The sequence below is a fragment of the Chanodichthys erythropterus genome, chromosome 8, assembly GCF_024489055.1.
Source record: "Chanodichthys erythropterus isolate Z2021 chromosome 8, ASM2448905v1, whole genome shotgun sequence".
NCBI lineage: Eukaryota > Metazoa > Chordata > Actinopteri > Cypriniformes > Xenocyprididae > Chanodichthys > Chanodichthys erythropterus.
The window spans coordinates 23,429,966-23,453,534 of record NC_090228.1 but is presented as its reverse complement, the minus strand read 5'-3'; the positions used below and the strand labels follow the sequence as shown (position 1 = coordinate 23,453,534).

The 23,569-nt window shown below is 38.6% G+C and overlaps 1 protein-coding gene across 1 annotated transcript in view; it reads left to right on the top strand.

The window, feature by feature from the left end:
• Positions 1-21,735, top strand: part of LOC137024622 (protein phosphatase 1H-like) — a 178,058-nt gene extending 156,323 nt beyond the window's left edge. Inside the window, exon 10 of the mRNA XM_067392374.1 lies at positions 18,069-21,735. Coding sequence (XP_067248475.1) covers positions 18,069-18,216 — 148 coding nt within the window. The 3' untranslated portion in view covers positions 18,217-21,735. The remainder of the gene's footprint in view (positions 1-18,068) is intronic.
• Positions 21,736-23,569: the final 1,834 nt, after the last annotated feature.

The following is a 23,569-nucleotide window of genomic DNA, read 5'->3' as shown; positions in this document are numbered from 1 at the left end:
GCTGCTGGCTGAAAACTTTTGATAACTATTCCCGGGAAAATACAACTGCTGTCTGCCGATGAGAAACGAAAAAGAAAAAGCCCTAGATGGATCCATCCCATGCATTTCTTTCAGGTAGCCTATGCATGTTCACAAACATGTGGAATTTTTGGCTATTTAAGGGTGAGATTATCTATACGTTTAGCGCCACGTTAATAGTTTGACCACTATCAACGTTTCTGCCTGATTTGATACTAATGTAATTTGTCATATTATAATTTCAAATATTTAAATGTGCTATGCTTTGCGTTTTGAACCATGTTAAATCTGTAGGGCTCTCAATACCAGAAGAGGAGCATCCATGAACCACATTATTAGACAGTTTTCTAAGGATGCACGCTTTATTAAAACTATTTAAAAAAACATAATACAGCATTACATAATGCTATTCTTAAATCTACACTTACACAGGATAATACATCAATGAAAGTTTAAACACTCGCTCTGTCTGTACGTTTGGTGTCCATATATTCTTGTTGAAAAAATTAAAGTGGCTGTAGCATTTCTATCATAAAGAAGTGGATGAATATTATTATTTAACTAATAATAATTTTTTTAATTATGGTGGTTTTCTTTAATCGTGGATTTGATCGTGCTGTGCTGTGTAACAACAAAAATCAGCAGGCTTTTGGCGCCCTCTGCCGGCATTTGATGTAATATATAATGTAATTATAACATTTCAGGGGAAAAAAAACTCTTCATGTGTTTAAATGTGCAGATTAGCTTGTTTTGGTTAATTTAGAAGAAATCTACAGGTGCAAACAGATGGATGGTAGGAGGCTTAAAATAAACACAATTTAAATGTGTAGGGTTAGGGTTAAGTTTTCTTTCCATTAGAGTAAAAAACATGGCAACAAAAATTAACCAAAATCTTAAAATTATCCACTACATGAAAGAAGTATACCAATAACACCAAAAGAATTAAAACGATTTATTGATTTGTGCAAAATAAATAAATTATTAGTGAAACTATGTCCCTCTCCTTAGTGCAATCATTTATTATAAATATATATAGCTACTTGAAAATAGTAACTCTTGTGACAAACCTAATGAATATCAAAGAAGACCATGGTCTCTGTGTGAACTGATTATTTTGTAGAAATTAAGAATAAAACAATTGCGTGAGTGTGAGAGAATTAAAATAAATTGGTAAGGAAGTCAGAGTTGTCTTAATATATTTAAGGGTTTATTGTTTTTTAAATAAATAATTATGAGAAGTGCCCTTTTTACCCACTTGAGCCCCTGCCCCCCAAAATGTCTGTGCACGTCCCTGATGGCAGCCCTATCAACGCAACATGAGAAAATTATTACATTTGGCACTATTGTACAGATGGTCATAAATAGTCATTGGACCAATTTTGGAGTCTCTAGAACGAACTCTATAGTGCTACCACCAGTTCAAAAATTAACTTTTTAAATGGCTGTAACTTTTGAACCCTTTGTTCTAGAAAAATGAAATTTGCTACACATGATTCCTCTCTTCATGCTAATCACATTCAACATCTTACATTAAGACTCCACCCATTACAGTAGTGGCCATTTTATAAAGTACAGTATTCCTTTTTTTTTCACAAGGGCCTTCCAACCTGACAAAAAAAAAACATAACATTAAAGGGATACTCCACCGTTTTTTCATATTAAACTATGTTATTCCCTTAACTACGACGAGTTGATACATACCTCTCTCGTCTCAGTGCATGCACTAAATCGCTCTGTCTTGCGGCGAAACTTTGTTAGCACTTAGCTTAGCCCAGTTCATTCAATAGGGGCCAAGCAGAGAAGCTACCAAACACCTCCACGTTTTCCCTATTTAAATACTGTTACTCGAGTAGTGTAACTCGACCTAGGACGGTGACACAAAACAAAACGTTGCGCTTTTCTAAGCGTGTAAAATGGATAACTATATTGTATGGCGGAATACTATAGCAAGTGCTCGGGAGCACTTTGACTTGGCGCAGTAATTATATTATATATTATATTATATATTATTAGGGCCCAAGCGAAAATTCGCGCAGGGCCCTCTTGTTCTTCTAAGGATTATTATTATTTTTTTTTTTTTTTTTTTTTTAGGGCCCAAGCGAAAATTCGCGCAGGGCCCTCTTGTTCTTCTAAGGATTATTATTAGGGCCCAAGCGAAAATTCGCGCAGGGCCCTCTTGTTCTTCTAAGGATTATTATTATTTTTTTTTTTTTTTTTTTTTTTTTTTTTTTTTCCGTCTTCCGGGGCTTTTTGGGGGCCTTAACATGCTCAAAAACTCTTGAAAATTGGCACACACATTGGAATCCGCGGCCATTAGGACGCCGGAGAGGCTGGTACCCGGGCGTGGCAGGGGGGCTCGACAGCGCCCCCTTGAAAAAGTCTGAAAATTTGGTCCATATATTAAACATGCTTGCACGTATTAGTATGAAACTCGGTACACATATAGACCTCATCGGGCCGAACAACTTTCGCGCTCTAAGTTAATCGCCACGCCAACAGGAAGTCAGCTATTAAGGGTTGTTTGAAAAACGCATGCTCTGGAATTTGATATACTCCTCCTAGACGATTAATCCGATCGCCACCAAACTCGGTCAGCATGAAGTCAAGACACTGATGATTAAAAATTGCCAGGGGATTTTTGATATCTCGAACGGTTTGGCCGTGGCGAGGCAACGAATTTATGGCGAGAAAAAGGAAACAGGAAATGTGTTATAACGTCTTAATACATATATTGATCTTTATGAAACTTCACGAGTGTGTTCGTTATAGGAGTCTGATCACATGGATGTGACTATTGTGAGTCAAAGTTATAGCGCCACCAACTGGCAGCAGGAAGTGTATCACTTTTTGAAATGTTTTGAGATCACCCTCTTATTTTTACCTGATTTGCTTCAAACTTCATCAGTGTAATGTCAATACACAGCAGATGTAGACCTATGACAGGATTTTTGATATTTGAAATATTGTTGCCATGGCAACAGGTCAAACTGTAATAATATTCTTGAGTGTTTTTGAGGCTCTTAACATGCTTCAAATTGCATGAAACTCGACACACACATCAATATTGTCAACCAGTAGACATGGACAAAGCCATAGAAATGGGCGTGGTGGAGGGGCTCAGTAGCGCCACCTTTTGACAAAAGTGGGGGTTAGTTGTTCCTACAGTCACCAAACTCGGTACACATATTGTTCTCATCAAGCCGGACAATTTTCTAATTTACATTCATTAGCTCCGACCAACAGGAAGTCAGCTATTTTGGTTTGAATGTTAATTTTTTGAAAAAACAGGCTATGAATTTTATACTACTACTCCTACAGGGTTTATCCAATTTACACCAAGCTTTTTTAACTTGTTGCGAACACATTGAAGTTGTTTAATTGCAAACGGATTTTGGATATCTCAAACGGTTTGGCCGTGGCGAGGCAACGAATTTATGGCGAGAAAAGGGAAACAGGAAATGTGTTATAACTTCTGCATACATTGATTGATGTTTATGAAACTTCAGGAGTGTGTTGGTTGTAGTAGTCTGATCACATGGATGTAACTATTGTGAGTCAAAGTTATAGCGCCACCAAATGGCAGCAAGAAGTGTATCACTTTTAAAATGCTTTGAGATCACCCTCTTATTTTTACCTGATTTGCTTCAAACTTCATCAGTGTAATGTCAATACACAGCAGATGTAGACCTATGACAGGATTTTTGATATTTGAAATATTGTTGCCATGGCAACAGGTCAAACTGTAATAATATTCTTGAGTGTTTTTGAGGCTCTTAACATGCTTCAAATTGCATGAAACTCGACACACACATCAATATTGTCAACCAGTAGACATGGACAAAGCCATAGAAATGGGCGTGGTGGAGGGGCTCAGTAGCGCCACCTTTTGACAAAAGTGGGGGTTAGTTTTTCCTACAGTCACCAAACTCGGTACACATATTATTCTCATCAAGCCGGACAATTTTCTAATTTACATTCATTAGCTCCGACCAACAGGAAGTCAGCTATTTTGGTTTGAATGTTAATTTTTTGAAAAACAGGCTATGAATTTTATACTACTACTCCTACAGGGTTTATCCAATTTACACCAAGCTTTTTTTAACTTGTTGCTAACACATTGAAGTTGTTTAATTGCAAACGGATTTTGGATATCTCAAACGGTTTGGCCGTGGCGAGGCAACGAATTTATGGCAAGAAAAGGGAAACAAAGTGTTATAACTTCTGCATACATTAATTGATTTTGATGAAACTTTGGCTTAGTCTTCGTTGTACAAGGCTGATCACATTGATTTGACTATTGTGATTCAAAGTCATAGCGCCACCAATTGGAAGCAGAAAATGTGTCACTTTCAGCATACATTGAGATCACCCTCTTATTTTTACCTGATTTGCTTCAAAATTCATCAGAATAATGTTAAAACTTGGCACATGTAATCCTTTGAAAATGGGCAGGGAGGAGGGGCTCTATAACGGCACCTTGTAGTGCAGTAAATGTGGAGTGAATTTGACATAGTCCTTTGATGTTTAACCGTTTTAAGTGCCTATTGCCCGCTGTGCACAGTTGCCCTGAAGCCACCGGGGTGGCGGTGCCACCGGGCTTGGGCCCGCCATCGCTGCTCGCAGCTATATTTTTTTTTTTTTTTTTTTTTTTTTTTTCCGTCTTCCGGGGCTTTTTGGGGGCCTTAACATGCTCAAAAACTCTTGAAAATTGGCACACACATTGGAATCCGCGGCCATTAGGACGCCGGAGAGGCTGGTACCCGGGCGTGGCAGGGGCTCGACAGCGCCCCCTTGAAAAAAGTCTGAAAATTTGGTCCATATATTAAACATGCTTGCACGTATTAGTATGAAACTCGGTACACATATAGACCTCATCGGGCCGAACAACTTTCGCGCTCTAAGTTAATCGCCACGCCAACAGGAAGTCAGCTATTAAGGGTTGTTTGAAAAACGCATGCTCTGGAATTTGATATACTCCTCCTAGACGATTAATCCGATCGCCACCAAACTCGGTCAGCATGAAGTCAAGACACTGATGATTAAAAATTGCCAGGGGATTTTTGATATCTCGAACGGTTTGGCCGTGGCGAGGCAACGAATTTATGGCGAGAAAAAGGAAACAGGAAATGTGTTATAACGTCTTAATACATATATTGATCTTTATGAAACTTCACGAGTGTGTTCGTTATAGGAGTCTGATCACATGGATGTGACTATTGTGAGTCAAAGTTATAGCGCCACCAACTGGCAGCAGGAAGTGTATCACTTTTTGAAATGTTTTGAGATCACCCTCTTATTTTTACCTGATTTGCTTCAAACTTCATCAGTGTAATGTCAATACACAGCAGATGTAGACCTATGACAGGATTTTTGATATTTGAAATATTGTTGCCATGGCAACAAGTCAAACTGTAATAATATTCTTGAGTGTTTTTGAGGCTCTTAACATGCTTCAAATTGCATGAAACTCGACACACACATCAATATTGTCAACCAGTAGACATGGACAAAGCCATAGAAATGGGCGTGGTGGAGGGGCTCAGTAGCGCCACCTTTTGACAAAAGTGGGGGTTAGTTTTTCCTACAGTCACCAAACTCGGTACACATATTGTTCTCATCAAGCCGGACAATTTTCTAATTTACATTCATTAGCTCCGACCAACAGGAAGTCAGCTATTTTGGTTTGAATGTTAATTTTTTGAAAAAACAGGCTATGAATTTTATACTACTACTCCTACAGGGTTTATCCAATTTACACCAAGCTTTTTTAACTTGTTGCGAACACATTGAAGTTGTTTAATTGCAAACGGATTTTGGATATCTCAAACGATTTGGCCGTGGCGAGGCAACGAATTTATGGCGAGAAAAGGGAAACAGGAAATGTGTTATAACTTCTGCATACATTGATTGATGTTTATGAAACTTCAGGAGTGTGTTGGTTGTAGTAGTCTGATCACATGGATGTAACTATTGTGAGTCAAAGTTATAGCGCCACCAAATGGCAGCAAGAAGTGTATCACTTTTAAAATGCTTTGAGATCACCCTCTTATTTTTACCTGATTTGCTTCAAACTTCATCAGTGTAATGTCAATACACAGCAGATGTAGACCTATGACAGGATTTTTGATATTTGAAATATTGTTGCCATGGCAACAGGTCAAACTGTAATAATATTCTTGAGTGTTTTTGAGGCTCTTAACATGCTTCAAATTGCATGAAACTCGACACACACATCAATATTGTCAACCAGTAGACATGGACAAAGCCATAGAAATGGGCGTGGTGGAGGGGCTCAGTAGCGCCACCTTTTGACAAAAGTGGGGGTTAGTTTTTCCTACAGTCACCAAACTCGGTACACATATTATTCTCATCAAGCCGGACAATTTTCTAATTTACATTCATTAGCTCCGACCAACAGGAAGTCAGCTATTTTGGTTTGAATGTTAATTTTTTGAAAAAACAGGCTATGAATTTTATACTACTACTCCTACAGGGTTTATCCAATTTACACCAAGCTTTTTTTAACTTGTTGCTAACACATTGAAGTTGTTTAATTGCAAACGGATTTTGGATATCTCAAACGGTTTGGCCGTGGCGAGGCAACGAATTTATGGCAAGAAAAGGGAAACAAAGTGTTATAACTTCTGCATACATTAATTGATTTTGATGAAACTTTGGCTTAGTCTTCGTTGTACAAGGCTGATCACATGGATTTGACTATTGTGATTCAAAGTCATAGCGCCACCAACTGGAAGCAGAAAATGTGTCACTTTCAGCATACATTGAGATCACCCTCTTATTTTTACCTGATTTGCTTCAAAATTCATCAGAATAATGTTAAAACTTGGCACATGTAATCCTTTGAAAATGGGCAGGGAGGAGGGGCTCTATAACGGCACCTTGTAGTGCAGTAAATGTGGAGTGAATTTGACATAGTCCTTTGATGTTTAACCGTTTTAAGTGCCTATTGCCCGCTGTGCACAGTTGCCCTGAAGCCACCGGGGTGGCGGTGCCACCGGGCTTGGGCCCGCCATCGCTGCTCGCAGCTATATTTTATTTTTATTTTTTTTTTCCGTCTTCCGGGGCTTTTTGGGGGCCTTAACATGCTCAAAAACTCTTGAAAATTGGCACACACATTGGAATCCGCGGCCATTGGGACGCCGGAGAGGTTGGTACCCGGGCGTGGCAGGGGGGCTCGACAGCGCCCCCTTGAAAAAAGTCTGAAAATTTGGTCCATATATTAAACATGCTTGCACGTATTAGTATGAAACTCGGTACACATATAGACCTCATCGGGCCGAACAACTTTCGCGCTCTAAGTTAATCGCCACGCCAACAGGAAGTCAGCTATTAAGGGTTGTTTGAAAAACGCATGCTCTGGAATTTGATATACTCCTCCTAGACGATTAATCCGATCGCCACCAAACTCGGTCAGCATGAAGTCAAGACACTGATGATTAAAAATTGCCAGGGGATTTTTGATATCTCGAACGGTTTGGCCGTGGCGAGGCGACGAATTTATGGCGAGAAAAAGGAAACAGGAAATGTGTTATAACGTCTTAATACATATATTGATCTTTATGAAACTTCACGAGTGTGTTCGTTATAGGAGTCTGATCACATGGATGTGACTATTGTGAGTCAAAGTTATAGCGCCACCAACTGGCAGCAGGAAGTGTATCACTTTTTGAAATGTTTTGAGATCACCCTCTTATTTTTACCTGATTTGCTTCAAACTTCATCAGTGTAATGTCAATACACAGCAGATGTAGACCTATGGACAGGATTTTTGATATTTGAAATATTGTTGCCATGGCAACAGGTCAAACTGTAATAATATTCTTGAGTGTTTTTGAGGCTCTTAACATGCTTCAAATTGCATGAAACTCGACACACACATCAATATTGTCAACCAGTAGACATGGACAAAGCCATAGAAATGGGCGTGGTGGAGGGGCTCAGTAGCGCCACCTTTTGACAAAAGTGGGGGTTAGTTTTTCCTACAGTCACCAAACTCGGTACACATATTATTCTCATCAAGCCGGACAATTTTCTAATTTACATTCATTAGCTCCGACCAACAGGAAGTCAGCTATTTTGGTTTGAATGTTAATTTTTTGAAAAAACAGGCTATGAATTTTATACTACTACTCCTACAGGGTTTATCCAATTTACACCAAGCTTTTTTTAACTTGTTGCGAACACATTGAAGTTGTTTAATTGCAAACGGATTTTGGATATCTCAAACGGTTTGGCCGTGGCGAGGCAACGAATTTATGGCGAGAAAAGGGAAACAGGAAATGTGTTATAACTTCTGCATACATTGATTGATGTTTATGAAACTTCAGGAGTGTGTTGGTTGTAGTAGTCTGATCACATGGATGTAACTATTGTGAGTCAAAGTTATAGCGCCACCAAATGGCAGCAAGAAGTGTATCACTTTTAAAATGCTTTGAGATCACCCTCTTATTTTTACCTGATTTGCTTCAAACTTCATCAGTGTAATGTCAATACACAGCAGATGTAGACCTATGACAGGATTTTTGATATTTGAAATATTGTTGCCATGGCAACAGGTCAAACTGTAATAATATTCTTGAGTGTTTTTGAGGCTCTTAACATGCTTCAAATTGCATGAAACTCGACACACACATCAATATTGTCAACCAGTAGACATGGACAAAGCCATAGAAATGGGCGTGGTGGAGGGGCTCAGTAGCGCCACCTTTTGACAAAAGTGGGGGTTAGTTTTTCCTACAGTCACCAAACTCGGTACACATATTATTCTCATCAAGCCGGACAATTTTCTAATTTACATTCATTAGCTCCGACCAACAGGAAGTCAGCTATTTTGGTTTGAATGTTAATTTTTTGAAAACAGGCTATGAATTTTATACTACTACTCCTACAGGGTTTATCCAATTTACACCAAGCTTTTTTAACTTGTTGCTAACACATTGAAGTTGTTTAATTGCAAACGGATTTTGGATATCTCAAACGGTTTGGCCGTGGCGAGGCAACGAATTTATGGCAAGAAAAGGGAAACAAAGTGTTATAACTTCTGCATACATTAATTGATTTTGATGAAACTTTGGCTTAGTCTTCGTTGTACAAGGCTGATCACATGGATTTGACTATTGTGATTCAAAGTCATAGCGCCACCAACTGGAAGCAGAAAATGTGTCACTTTCAGCATACATTGAGATCACCCTCTTATTTTTACCTGATTTGCTTCAAAATTCATCAGAATAATGTTAAAACTTGGCACATGTAATCCTTTGAAAATGGGCAGGGAGGAGGGGCTCTATAACGGCACCTTGTAGTGCAGTAAATGTGGAGTGAATTTGACATAGCCCTTTGATGTTTAACCGTTTTAAGTGCCTATTGCCCGCTGTGCGCAGTTGCCCTGAAGCCACCGGGTGGCGGTGCCACCGGGCTTGGGCCCGCCATCGCTGCTCGCAGCTATATTTATTTTTTTTTTTTTTTTTTTATTTTTTTTTCCGTCTTCCGGGGCTTTTTGGGGGCCTTAACATGCTCAAAAACTCTTGAAAATTGGCACACACATTGGAATCCGCGGCCATTAGGACGCCGGAGAGGCTGGTACCCGGGCGTGGCAGGGGGGCTCGACAGCGCCCCCTTGAAAAAAGTCTGAAAATTTGGTCCATATATTAAACATGCTTGCACGTATTAGTATGAAACTCGGTACACATATAGACCTCATCGGGCCGAACAACTTTCGCGCTCTAAGTTAATCGCCACGCCAACAGGAAGTCAGCTATTAAGGGTTGTTTGAAAAACGCATGCTCTGGAATTTGATATACTCCTCCTAGACGATTAATCCGATCGCCACCAAACTCGGTCAGCATGAAGTCAAGACACTGATGATTAAAAATTGCCAGGGGATTTTTGATATCTCGAACGGTTTGGCCGTGGCGAGGCAACGAATTTATGGCGAGAAAAAGGAAACAGGAAATGTGTTATAATGTCTTAATACATATATTGATCTTTATGAAACTTCACGAGTGTGTTCGTTATAGGAGTCTGATCACATGGATGTGACTATTGTGAGTCAAAGTTATAGCGCCACCAACTGGCAGCAGGAAGTGTATCACTTTTTGAAATGTTTTGAGATCACCCTCTTATTTTTACCTGATTTGCTTCAAACTTCATCAGTGTAATGTCAATACACAGCAGATGTAGACCTATGACAGGATTTTTGATATTTGAAATATTGTTGCCATGGCAACAGGTCAAACTGTAATAATATTCTTGAGTGTTTTTGAGGCTCTTAACATGCTTCAAATTGCATGAAACTCGACACACACATCAATATTGTCAACCAGTAGACATGGACAAAGCCATAGAAATGGGCGTGGTGGAGGGGCTCAGTAGCGCCACCTTTTGACAAAAGTGGGGGGGTTAGTTTTTCCTACAGTCACCAAACTCGGTACACATATTATTCTCATCAAGCCGGACAATTTTCTAATTTACATTCATTAGCTCCGACCAACAGGAAGTCAGCTATTTTGGTTTGAATGTTAATTTTTTGAAAAAACAGGCTATGAATTTTATACTACTACTCCTACAGGGTTTATCCAATTTACACTAAGCTTTTTTTAACTTGTTGCGAACACATTGAAGTTGTTTAATTGCAAACGGATTTTGGATATCTCAAACGGTTTGGCCGTGGCGAGGCAACGAATTTATGGCGAGAAAAGGGAAACAGGAAATGTGTTATAACTTCTGCATACATTGATTGATGTTTATGAAACTTCAGGAGTGTGTTGGTTGTAGTAGTCTGATCACATGGATGTAACTATTGTGAGTCAAAGTTATAGCGCCACCAAATGGCAGCAAGAAGTGTATCACTTTTAAAATGCTTTGAGATCACCCTCTTATTTTTACCTGATTTGCTTCAAACTTCATCAGTGTAATGTCAATACACAGCAGATGTAGACCTATGACAGGATTTTTGATATTTGAAATATTGTTGCCATGGCAACAGGTCAAACTGTAATAATATTCTTGAGTGTTTTTGAGGCTCTTAACATGCTTCAAATTGCATGAAACTCGACACACACATCAATATTGTCAACCAGTAGACATGGACAAAGCCATAGAAATGGGCGTGGTGGAGGGGCTCAGTAGCGCCACCTTTTGACAAAAGTGGGGGGGTTAGTTTTTCCTACAGTCACCAAACTCGGTACACATATTATTCTCATCAAGCCGGACAATTTTCTAATTTACATTCATTAGCTCCGACCAACAGGAAGTCAGCTATTTTGGTTTGAATGTTAATTTTTTGAAAAAACAGGCTATGAATTTTATACTACTACTCCTACAGGGTTTATCCAATTTACACCAAGCTTTTTTAACTTGTTGCTAACACATTGAAGTTGTTTTGGATATCTCAAACGGTTTGGCCGTGGCGAGGCAACGAATTTATGGCAAGAAAAGGGAAACAAAGTGTTATAACTTCTGCATACATTAATTGATTTTGATGAAACTTTGGCTTAGTCTTCGTTGTACAAGGCTGATCACATGGATTTGACTATTGTGATTCAAAGTCATAGCGCCACCAACTGGAAGCAGAAAATGTGTCACTTTCAGCATACATTGAGATCACCCTCTTATTTTTACCTGATTTGCTTCAAAATTCATCAGAATAATGTTAAAACTTGGCACATGTAATCCTTTGAAAATGGGCAGGGAGGAGGGGCTCTATAACGGCACCTTGTAGTGCAGTAAATGTGGAGTGAATTTGACATAGTCCTTTGATGTTTAACCGTTTTAAGTGCCTATTGCCCGCTGTGCACAGTTGCCCTGAAGCCACCGGGGTGGCGGTGCCACCGGGCTTGGGCCCGCCATCGCTGCTCGCAGCTATATTATTATATTATAATTATATTACTGCGCCAAGTCAAAGTGCTCCCGAGCACTTGCTATGGTATTCCGTCATACAATATAGTTATCCACTTTACACGCTTAGAAAAGCGCAACATTTTGTTTTGTCACCATCCTAGGTCGAGTTACACTACTCGAGTAACTGTATTTAAATAGGGAAAACGTGGAGGTGTTTGGTAGCTTCTCTGCTTGGCCCCTATTGAATGAACTGGGCTAAGCTAAGTGCTAAAAAAGTTTCGCCGCAAGACAGAGCGATTTAGTGCATGCACTGAGACGAGAGAGGTATGTATCACCTCGTCTTAGTTAAGGGAATAACATAGTTTAATATGCAAAAACGGTGGAGTATCCCTTTAACACTAGAAGTCCCAGAGATTTGTAACCCTCCTTTAGCCAAGTGGATGCTAACTGGCTAGTCTTTTGGCTATCATTAGCATCAATTCATGTGTAAATATGGTCATTACCTGAGCAATCTGCAGGGGGGTTGGGGGTGTGTGTGTGAATGGTTGCTGGTGGCTTGTTTGTATGTGTGGGGGAGGGAGGGCTGCTAAAAGCAGAGAACTTGATTGACCATGGGCCGGTTTCAGAAAGGAGGTTAAGTGAAAACTCTGAGTATGTTAACCCTGAAATGAGGGAGTGCAAGTGATGTTTAAAAAGTTAACTCACTCATTCACACTGCAAAAATGCTTTTCATACTAAGTATTTTTTATCCTATTTCAAGTAAATTTAAAAAAAAAATCTTAAATCAAGATGGATTTTCTATATGAGAAAATTATGTATGATATTTAGTCTTGTTTCCTGGGGGGATCTAAATTAAGTGCATTTTACTTAAGTAAAATGATCAATATCTGCCAGTGTGGTAATAAAAATCTTAATGCAAACGGAAAGTGTTGGAGTGTCTACCCAGGTGAAAAAAAAAAGTGCAGTAAAATACACTTTATTTTAGTACACTTTTACACTTCCATAATGTTCAGTGCTCTATTTCCATGCACTTATTTTGTACTTAATATACTAAAAGCTCTTATTTAGTACTTCTTAAGATAATCTTAAGAACATCTAAGTGTACTCAACTGTGCTATTTTGAGACACCATGAATTTGAACTAAAATGTGCTTTTAACATACTATCTCTGTATAGAAAAATGTATTTAGTTACCACTTGTAGTACACTTGAATCCATCTTTCAAACACTTTTAAAAATGGACTTATGAAGTAATATCAAATATAAGATTAATATATAATGAATATATACAAAATGTATTTATAATATATTGCCAGGCAGTGCCAGGATTGTGAGTGATTGCTGGAATGTACTCACTCACTTTTTAATATTATTTGTAAATATGTGTACAAATGGTTGGTTTCTTTATTTTATTTTGTACTATTTTTTATCAATAGATCTCAGCAACAAAGGAAAAAAAAAAACACGTGTTTTGATTTCTCCCTAAGATGGCAAAGTGAAACACAAGTTTCCTTGAAGTGGCTCAGCATGGCCCCACATTGTTTACATAACAAAAGCAACTGTTCACAGCTGATTAAGGATATTAGCCTAAAGACTTCCAGCCCATCGGTTGTCCTGCGGGTTTTATAGGTAGAAAAGCCAAATGGCTGCTCTCTGGGACTTCTAGTGTTAAGGAGGCCCCGCAAGAGCCTTACACTTAATACTAAATGATTCTTACTCCTGCTTGGAAATTGCACCTTTCTCATTGGTCAAGCCAAAACTCAGAGGTGTGACTGCTGTAGAGGTTAAAAAGCCCCCACGCAGATAGAGCTGCGCTCATCTGGCCTCATCCACTTCAAGCCATGCGCAACTTCCTCAACAACAGGGTCAAATTAGCAGCACAAGTTTGACTTGACTTTTATTATTCGTCACGTACATGGTTATATGGAACATATGACCAGCAGTGAAATGTAAAACAGGTCCGCTCCACAGGCAATGCAAATATTAAGAGTACAAACAAGAAAATTATACAAAAGAATATGAAAAACCAAATAAAAATGATGAACTTATAAATAAATTATATAAGACAATATACTATAGACTAATAAATATTATCAAAAGCAAAATGTACAAAGAAATATAATGTGCAACAAATTGTGCAGAGTTTATACTTGACAGCATCACAATCATATACAAGTTAAAAACGGTGTGCTTGAATTTAGAAATCTGATGGCCTGGGGAAAAAAGCTCCTCCTAAATCTTTCAGTTTTTGCCATCAAGCTACGAAAGCGCTTACCAGATGGCAACAAAATGAAAAGAAAGTTGCCAGGGTGTTTTGTGTCCTTAAAAATTTTAACAGCTCTACTTTTACAGCGTTTAAGATAGATGTCCTCCAAAGAGGGAAAAGCAGAGCCTGAAATGCGCTCAGCTAAGCGCACAACTCTATGCAGGGCTTTACAATCTTGACTAGAACTGTTCCCATACCACACTGAAATACCCTGAATCAATACACTTTCGATGGCCCCTACATAGAAAGTTTTCTGAATCGCTGGTGAGACTCTGAATTTCCTCAGCTGTCGCAGATGGTACAGTCTTTGTCTGGCTTTCTTAACCTGAGTTTGAATGTGGGTAGTCCAAGTCAGATCCTCGGAGATGTTTACACCAAGGTACTTGAAACTACTCACCCTCTCCACAGGGGTCCCATTAATCATAAGAGGAGTGTAAGGCTGCTGATATCTCTTCCTAAAGTCCACAATTAGCTCTTTAGTTTTACGCACATTCATAGAGAGACAATTGTCCTGGCACCATGATGTGAGTTTCTCTACCTCATCCAAATAAGCAGCTTCACTATTATTGGAAATAAGGCCCAAAATCACAGTGTCATCAGCAAATTTAATAATAGATGTAGAGCTATGGGAAGACACACAATCATGCGTGTAGAGAGAATAGAGCAAGGGACTCAGGACACAGCCCTGTGGAGCTCCCACGTTCAGTGTGATGGAGTTAGAGGTATACTGACCGACCTTTACCACTTGAGGTCTGCCAGTGAGGAAATCAAGAATCCAGTTGCATAGTGCGGAGTTCAGGCCAAGGTTCATAAGTTTAAAAACTAGCTTAGTGGGAACAATAGTATTAAAAGCAGAACTATAGTCAACAAACAGCAGCCTTACATAATTCCCCTTACTGCTGTCAATATGCTCAAGGGAAGAGTGCAAGATGTGAGAGATGGCATCATCAGTGGATCTATTTGAGCGATAAGCGAATTGAAGAGGATCCAGAGTGTCAGGAATGGAAGAACAGATATTGCTCTTTATAAGTTTCTCAAAGACCTTCATGACTATTGACGTGAGGGCAACCAGACGATAGTCGTTCAGACACGAAGGGTTATTATTCTTGGGCACAGGAATAATAACTGATTTTTTAAAAACAGTGGGAACTACTGAGGTAGCAAGGGACTCATTAAAAATAGATGTAAACAAACCAGCGAGCTGGTCAGCACAGGTCCTTAGAACACGGCCAAGAATCCCATCGGGACCTGCTGCTTTCCTGACATTCACTCGCTTTAGGGCCCTCCGAACCTCATCCTCAGACACGGTGACCACATAGTTATCGCCGTCCTGACTGCCGCTCCCTGACACGCAGATTGGCAGACTCGCGTTGTCACGGTTGCATTCAAAACGGCCATAAAAAGAATTTAACTCGTCAGCCAGCGACGGTTCTGCTCTCACAGCTACAGAGGATTTGTTTCCAAAGGCACGGATAGTTCTTAGTCCTTGCCACATACGTCGGGAGTCATTTAGCTGAAAATGTGACTCTATGCGTTCCTTGTATCGGTGTTTGGCGGCTCTTACTGCCCGTCGGAGAGCATAGCACGCTGTTTTGTACTCACTCATGTTCCCCGACTGGAGCCCGGCGTTAAATGCAGCAGTACGTTTGTTTACTGCAACACGGATAGTTCTGTCCATCCACGGTTTCTGATTTGAAAAAGTCCTTACAACTATAGTGTCCGTAGCTTGTTCAGTTAGCATGTTTACAAAACTTAATGCAACATCCGTGAACTCACTGACATCAGAGGAACTCGATCGAAACATGTCCCAGTCTACATCGTCAAGCGCCGACTGTAGCATAGCTTCTGAATCGGCGGTCCAGCGCGTTACCGCCCTCTGCACCGGGGGTTCCTGAACAAGCCTTTGTTTATATTCCGGTGTGAGAAAAATGGCAGCATGGTCCGATTTGCCAAAAGCTGGTGATAAGCGAGCTTTATAGGCATTCTTAAGTTGAGAGTAACAATGATCAAGTGTATTCGGTCCTCTAGTTGGACAGGATACATATTGGTATAGGTTCGGCATTGTCGTGATTTCTTCATTCAATGCAGAAGATATTGATTAAAACCTCAGCACCATCAGACCGAACAATCAAGAATTTCTTCTGAGACTGCATATCCAGATGCTCCTCAACAGCTAAGGCATTTGCAAGTATCATACACTAAATGGCGATTTAGTATTAAGTGAACCCCTTTGTTAGCTAAGGTGCTTTATAGTGAGAAACTGATGGTTCTTCCTGCTCATTAAATTACTTTTAATAGATTCATTCCCCTGTTATGCTACAGTTTAATTCAGTTTCCACTCTCTCATTTCCTATGTATGCGTGAATTGTATGTCTGTGTGTGTTTGGTCTAGCTGAATGTTTGTGATTTAATTAAATAAAACTTTGTGCACATTCTTGCGAGTTGATTCTGATCTGCTTATAAACCAATCTGGTCGTGAGCCCACGACAGGCCAGGACCCCCCAGCTGTTGGGCGTGGGAGCAGACCCGGGCCGGCACAGTATAAATGTTTTAAAGGCTGCAGCTTGCGCCTTTGCCTCCTTAAACTTATTGACCACCACCTCAATAGATGTGCCAAACAGTTCAGAAGGTGAAACAGAGCATCAAGGACAAAGCCCTTCTTTTTCTCCCCGATGTTAGCCATGTTTACCCACTAATGTATCTCCCTGACCAACATTGCCACCATCGACTTGCAGATCGTGGAGAGGTCTGTTTAGGGGCCCAGAAAGCTCAAAACTGTGATATAAGAGATAACACATTCTCCTCCAGAATGTCACTGTCGGCAAACACAGAGGAGCACAAAAGGCCCAGCCCCCTCTCAAACACCTCAACAAGCTCCAATCTCAATTTCCTCTTCACCTCAGCGACAAGACCGGAGCTGTGGGGTACAGGTGTTTGTCCCAGTTCCCTTGAGAAGAGGAACAAACGAAAGCAGAGCTTTTTTCATGGGAAAACACTCATAGTGCACACAAATAGCCCCCTCAAGGCCTGAGTGTTCGTGCTCTTTGCCCAAACAAACAACACAAAGACCGTGTGTCAGGTGTCAAATAATGAGGACACCAATCAACATGCTTCCTAAATGCCAGATGCCATAATGAATTATCACTTACTGTACATACTTTAAACAAACGTCTCCTGAAGACGAAGAATGTATTCCTCAGGTGCCCTTTTATACTCATGGTCGCACTGGTAGTGACCTCATAGGCTGTCACCGGCTAATACAACTGTCGTGTTTGCACACATGCTTCAGACACCAGTCATGCTGAGGCTTCCCGATAGCATCTTGTCAGATAGGTGAGGCGTTCCCCATAGCATCCCATTCGAAAGGAAACCCTGTGATAACAGCAGCATTGGTGTAGAGAGTAAGACAGTTGTCATCGTGCCTGACACAAGTTCGAATCCACCTTTTTCCGAATTCATTCATCTCCCTTTTTTCATTATATATCAGCTGGAAGAGGTGTTTGTTTTAAATAAAAATAAAGAAATTATTTGAAAAGTGGAAATAAAGTGCCCAATGGGTATTTCATAGTGGGAAAAATAGTATTATAATGGGAACAGTTAGTATTAGGTATAAGGGAGAGCTTTCGGGACAAGGACAAGTAGTCACTCGAAAAGGCAGCATCCATTTATGATTTTAATAAATCTAATCATTTACACTGAATATGTAATTATGTATATTGTTTTATATTATAGTATAATACACTGAGGTTTGCACTTTACACATAATATCTGCCATTATTTGCAGTAAGTAAATAGCATCGAACAACTATTTACACTTATTAGTGTAAAGAAAACACATTTTGTTGCTATTTACACGGTGCAAATAGCTGCTGCCAAATGATATATAATGTAAGTCTATATATGCTTTAAGTGTGTTGTGATCACAGGTACACAATGGCAGCCCAGGATCTGGTGATGCGAGCCAGAGGAGTTCTGAGGGACCAGGGTTGGCGAATCGACAATGATCGGCTTGGCTCTGGGGATGACATTTCTGTTTATATAATTCCCTTGATGTATGGTAACCGTCAGCCATAGTAGGTAACCTACTAAAGGTAATCTAAAGTGCCCAGCACTTCTTTCACATGTACCCTGATACATCCTCCCTTCTCTCTTTGGGTCAGTATAATGTGGTAAATGAGTCTACTGTAGTAACACCCATCACAACACCCAAAGATCATTCTAAGCATGATAGAAATGTTAATACCTGAACCCTTTTCCATGTGACCCCAGACTGACCAAGTCTGTTTCTGCACGGCTTTGAAAGTTTTTAATTTTTCTTTCTTTTTTATCCAGGGCAGGCAGTAAGGATCTAAATGCCAATTGTTTATATTCTTGTCACTTCTGAGGAATTATAATACACTTTTCCTTAGTGATATATATAAGTGAGAAAAGGATAATAACTGACAATATGATTTTAATGAATTTGTTTGACATTTCTGTAGCTATGAATAATTCTTAAATTATATTGTTTTGTTTTGGGTTTTTATTGTATTGTACAGCAATGTTTTTATGTCATTGGTTTGACACCCTTCCTGTCCTCTATAGGATATCTTCTGATTTGCAAGATGTGGGTTATTTATATCAACGTAAAATGTGTTCATTTGGTTAACCCCTTAAGCCCGAAGTGTACCGCCGGCGGGACCCCTCCCACCTTACCCCCCCTGATTCAGATACAGCTGCCCTGCTATATCTGAATCAGACTCCTGAATGGGACTTGTTTGGTAAATCCACAGTAATTAACAGAATGTAAATTTAACTCGTTTAACATAAAGTCCACAATCTGAACCACTATTACAGTACAATCTGAACCGCACCAGCATTAAAATAAAGGTTACACTTTATTTCCATAGTCCACTTTAGACATTTTACTTACTATAAGTAACTTTGCAGCTAGATGTCAGCTCTCATCAATTTGCAACTACATGTCAGTTAACTCTCATTAGATTATTAGTAGGGTTAGGGAGTAGGAACATAAATGAACAAGGCCTTACCAAATGTGCACAGCAACACATTCCAGAGATCAGGTAGATTTCCGACTGAACAATTAGAAGGTTGTAATACTTGTCGATGGCAACTATCTTTCCCATGACTGCTTAATCTCAACTGTGGAGGGGGTGGAGGTTGTAACGAATGTCAGGATGATTTACAAAAGCAGCATTTTTAACAGATATTTAAGTGAACTAATTTCTTTGGCTTAAACAGACAGCAGTATCAACAAATCTACTAATAAACTTTATTAGTTACTAAGAATTGATTTTAAATGTCTTTATGAATCATGTAAATTGTATGTAATCTGTGGAGTTATTCCTTTGTGTTAAACAGTTATTACAGCAACCTTTTTATTAACTTCTACCTCATTTATAGGAGATACCTCATATTTGGTATGTCTTTGACAATTAAAAGATTTCCTGGAAATTGACTTTCAGACACATCATTTGCTTTGTTCTGAAACAGGGACTTAATTTGTTACAATGTTGCATTTTCTTCTTGGTTCATTGGCAACAATACAAGTGTTTATACAAATGTTTTTACAAGTCATATGTGAGGAAAAACTCTTATTGGTCAGAGTTTCCTCTGAGTCATCCATCAAGACAGATTGACAAGTTCGCTACATGAGCTTATTGAGTTTATCTGTAGCTGTCATCACACACACAAACACTTATATGAATGTAGTCATCATTCAGACTCTAATTGATAAATTTTATATATTTAATTATATTTAGAATTATATATAAATAATTTATAATGCAGTTAGAGTGGGATTCAAGGCTTTGTCGGGACAGCAGTGCATTGCAGTGCATGAAAAAGAGCAATTACTCTCTTTGGTTTTTAACCACAGAAACTCAAAGAATCAGACACTGCTGCTTTTTATATAACGCATTTCCCATCAAAATTTATGAAAACACTTGGTTCGTTGGTCCATTGGGTCGGATTGTTTTCTCACCTCAGCCGGACCACCCCAGAGTTAATTTTCAATTGCGCAGAGACCACCTTGTTCAGGCGATCTTAGAGCGATTGTTCTGGTACAAATCCAAGGGTGATTGACGTGTTTATATATGCCTAAACAAACAGAACTAAGGTAGAAAACACACCAGGTTACGAAACAAATGCTTCAAATGAGCGAGGTGTAAAAACACCTGTAGATTTGAGTAGGATCTATCATATTCACATTATAAAAGTTTTACCCAAACTGTTCACCAAACTCTCGGGAAGTTTGCAACCACGTGATAAGGACATTATGTTAATTTCATGCAAAAAGAGGAGAATGTGTCTTAATCCGAGTTCTGTACAGAATTGGTAAGATACTCTCATTTCAGTGTATCGGTGGACAAATAGTTGATAGTGTAAATATTCTCTCTGGATCATTTGCTTACTTTACTGTATGAATTTGATTTTGATTCACTGTGATTCAAATATTGCCTTTGAGTTAAACTGATCTGATTTCCTTTGCAAGGGTTGAATGAATGAAAAAAGGCATTTACATAGCGCTTTTTTCTTATGTACTACTGTACACCCAAGGAACTTTACAATCATATCAGGGGGTCTCTCCTTGACCACCACCAGTGTGCAGAATTCACTTGGATGATCCAACATCAGCCACAGTACAACAGCGCAAGTGCACTCTCCACACAACACCAGCTATAGGTGGAGAGGAAAAAGAGCGATCTAGCCAATTTAGTTTGTAGAATAAGTTGACATACTTGCAAATTTAATTATATTCAGTAGAATGTCTGTTAGGGGAACATCAAAATAAACTGTTAGCAGATATTAAGTAGACATTCTAATAATACTCTAATAACTTGTTGTTGCAAAGTTACTTATAGTAAGTAAATGTCTAAAGTGGACTATCAAAATAAAGTCTTAAAATAAATGTACTAATCCATCACCAGTTTTCACATCTAGGAGAGAGTCTAAAAATGAGAGGATGTTTCTGTGTTTGCTGATAGTGCACTTTCAAATGTTTACATTTTTACTGTCATATTTCAATTTTTGCAAGCTGTTTGAGCATGGTATACCAAGGAAGTTTCTTATGATCTAGCCACCACATTTAAAGAACAAAATACCATGAATTATTCTATTGGACTGCAATGCGTTGTTTTTTGTTGTTGTTGTTGTTGTTGTTGTTTGGTTGTTTGTTTGTTTTTTGACCAAGCTTATTTGTATTTTGAATTATAGGTATAAAGGGGGTCATTTTGTCTTTACTTAAATATTTGCTCTTTACTTAAATTTGTGCTGGAGCACCTTAAATATTTGTTTTTTCATTGCATGCCATAATATTTATTCAAAAACGAAAAAAAAATGTTGTTCTTTTTCAAGTTTCAATTGCATATACATTTGCAACATATGTAAAAAAATATTTTGTGCTGATTATGCCTGTTTTTTTTAACAGTCACCTTGCTTTTCATCTCATTTGATTTTGTCCTATATGTTGTATACAGAACTATAATAAAAAACCTAGAGAACCATTTACATACTTGATTCACCATTGTGAAAGTGTAATGTATATTTTGTAACATGAAAATTAATTATATTTTTGTTTGTTATTTAAAACAAAACTAGGGACCACATATTTCTGTATTTAAAAAATAAATAAAGAGTATGATGATTTCTATGTGTCTGCACTAGTATTTACTGCAAATTAAGGATCATGTCAATTCATTGCCTGTCAATGACGACATATCCGCGTTACCCTCGATTTACAGTTTTACTTTCGTAGAAAACATGGAAACGCCAAAGACGCTTTAATATATTATGTGTTTTATTAAACAGGTGAGCAACTTTTTGGATACATTTATCAACAGAAAATAAATTATTGTTATATAGCTCAATACAGTTAGTCTTGTCATTGCTTGAATCACTTGTTTCTTGATTTACCACAAATACCATGTTTTTACCATGCCTTAGAGACACTATTTTGCCAAGTGGCTAACATAACATAATCGAAAGAGCTTTCTCCATCATACAATATATTTTTAAATTAACTGCATGTCATTTAGCAACACAAGTCATCCTGTTTTTATTTAATAAGACATTGTAATATCTATATAGATTACTGCAAAGTGCAACAAGTCTCTTATACCAGCTGCAGCATAATCATGATAAAAGCTCCGTTGGACTCCCACAGCTCTCAGCTTGTCCTGCTTCATACCACAGTATGAACTTTAAAACTTTAATACATTAGCTCATTCATGAACATGATTTCTTCCCTAGTCCGTCAGATTGCTTTCCATCAGCTGAAAGTACTTGGATTTCAGACACATGAATTCAAGGCCAGGAAAGTACTTGAAAACAAATATTGGTCCCTGAAAGTGCATAAATTAAATTTGAAATACATTTTGTTAAAATTATAACATGCCCCCCTTAGTCTTAGGGCCTTTATCTATTTAGAGTTAGTCATTCCTAAAAATTTTAAACATATTTTCAGTCTAAATTTCATGGAAGCCATAAATAAGTTAAAAACCTCTAAGATAAATGGAGGGTTCTTCCGTTATCTTTAATTGGTTGGGTTAATGCCATTAAAATGGTCTCTCTGCCTTGATTTATATATCTTTTTCAGAACTTGCCTATATATTTGGCACATTCTTTTTTTAAACTTTTTTTAGATTCTGTCATTTTGCCATTCCTTTGGGGCTTTAAAACGCATAGAATTTCTAGGGCCCATTTTCAGAAGCCGAAAGAGTTAGGTGGTCTAGTGCTCCCTGTTTTCTGTCATTATTATTGGGCTGCTAATGCAAGGGCTATGATGTTCTGGCAGATTAGTGATCAAGCTGCCGATAATTTGATGGATACACATCCAAAGTGGCTGTATTTACTTTTGCGGTAGTAGGACACCTAATAAGAGCTGCCTCCCACCCCTTCCTGCCAGTACTGTCCTCTCATTACTGTATACATGCACTGGCCGAACGTTTACGTGCTCAAAGTCCCCATCTTTTTGCGCTATTATGTAGTTTGTTGGTTTGTATAACATGCAGAAAAATGGATATGCATGTCACAAGGATTACAGACCTGCCGGCTGTTAATGTGATTTAAGATAACTATACTCACAAAACTCACTGCTCTTTATGGATACATTTATTCGCTTTATTTAATAAAATAGTAGCACAAACCTTTTGGAAAGAAATTCAGAACCATGGTGACTTTGATATATAGTACTCTAAATTTTCATCACATGAAATGCTAAACAGATGCTCCACAAATTTTCCACAAACTGCTTCTTGTTTCATCTCCACCCTCAAACGGAGGAAACAATCCATTTTAGAACTTTTAGAGTCTATGCCACATTGTTTTAAAAGTTTTCTCAAAGCCTCAACCTGTGATAATAAATATGCAACAGTACTAAAAAAACATGCTGCACTTGGGCAGACATCTTTTTTGCAGCCTTACTTAA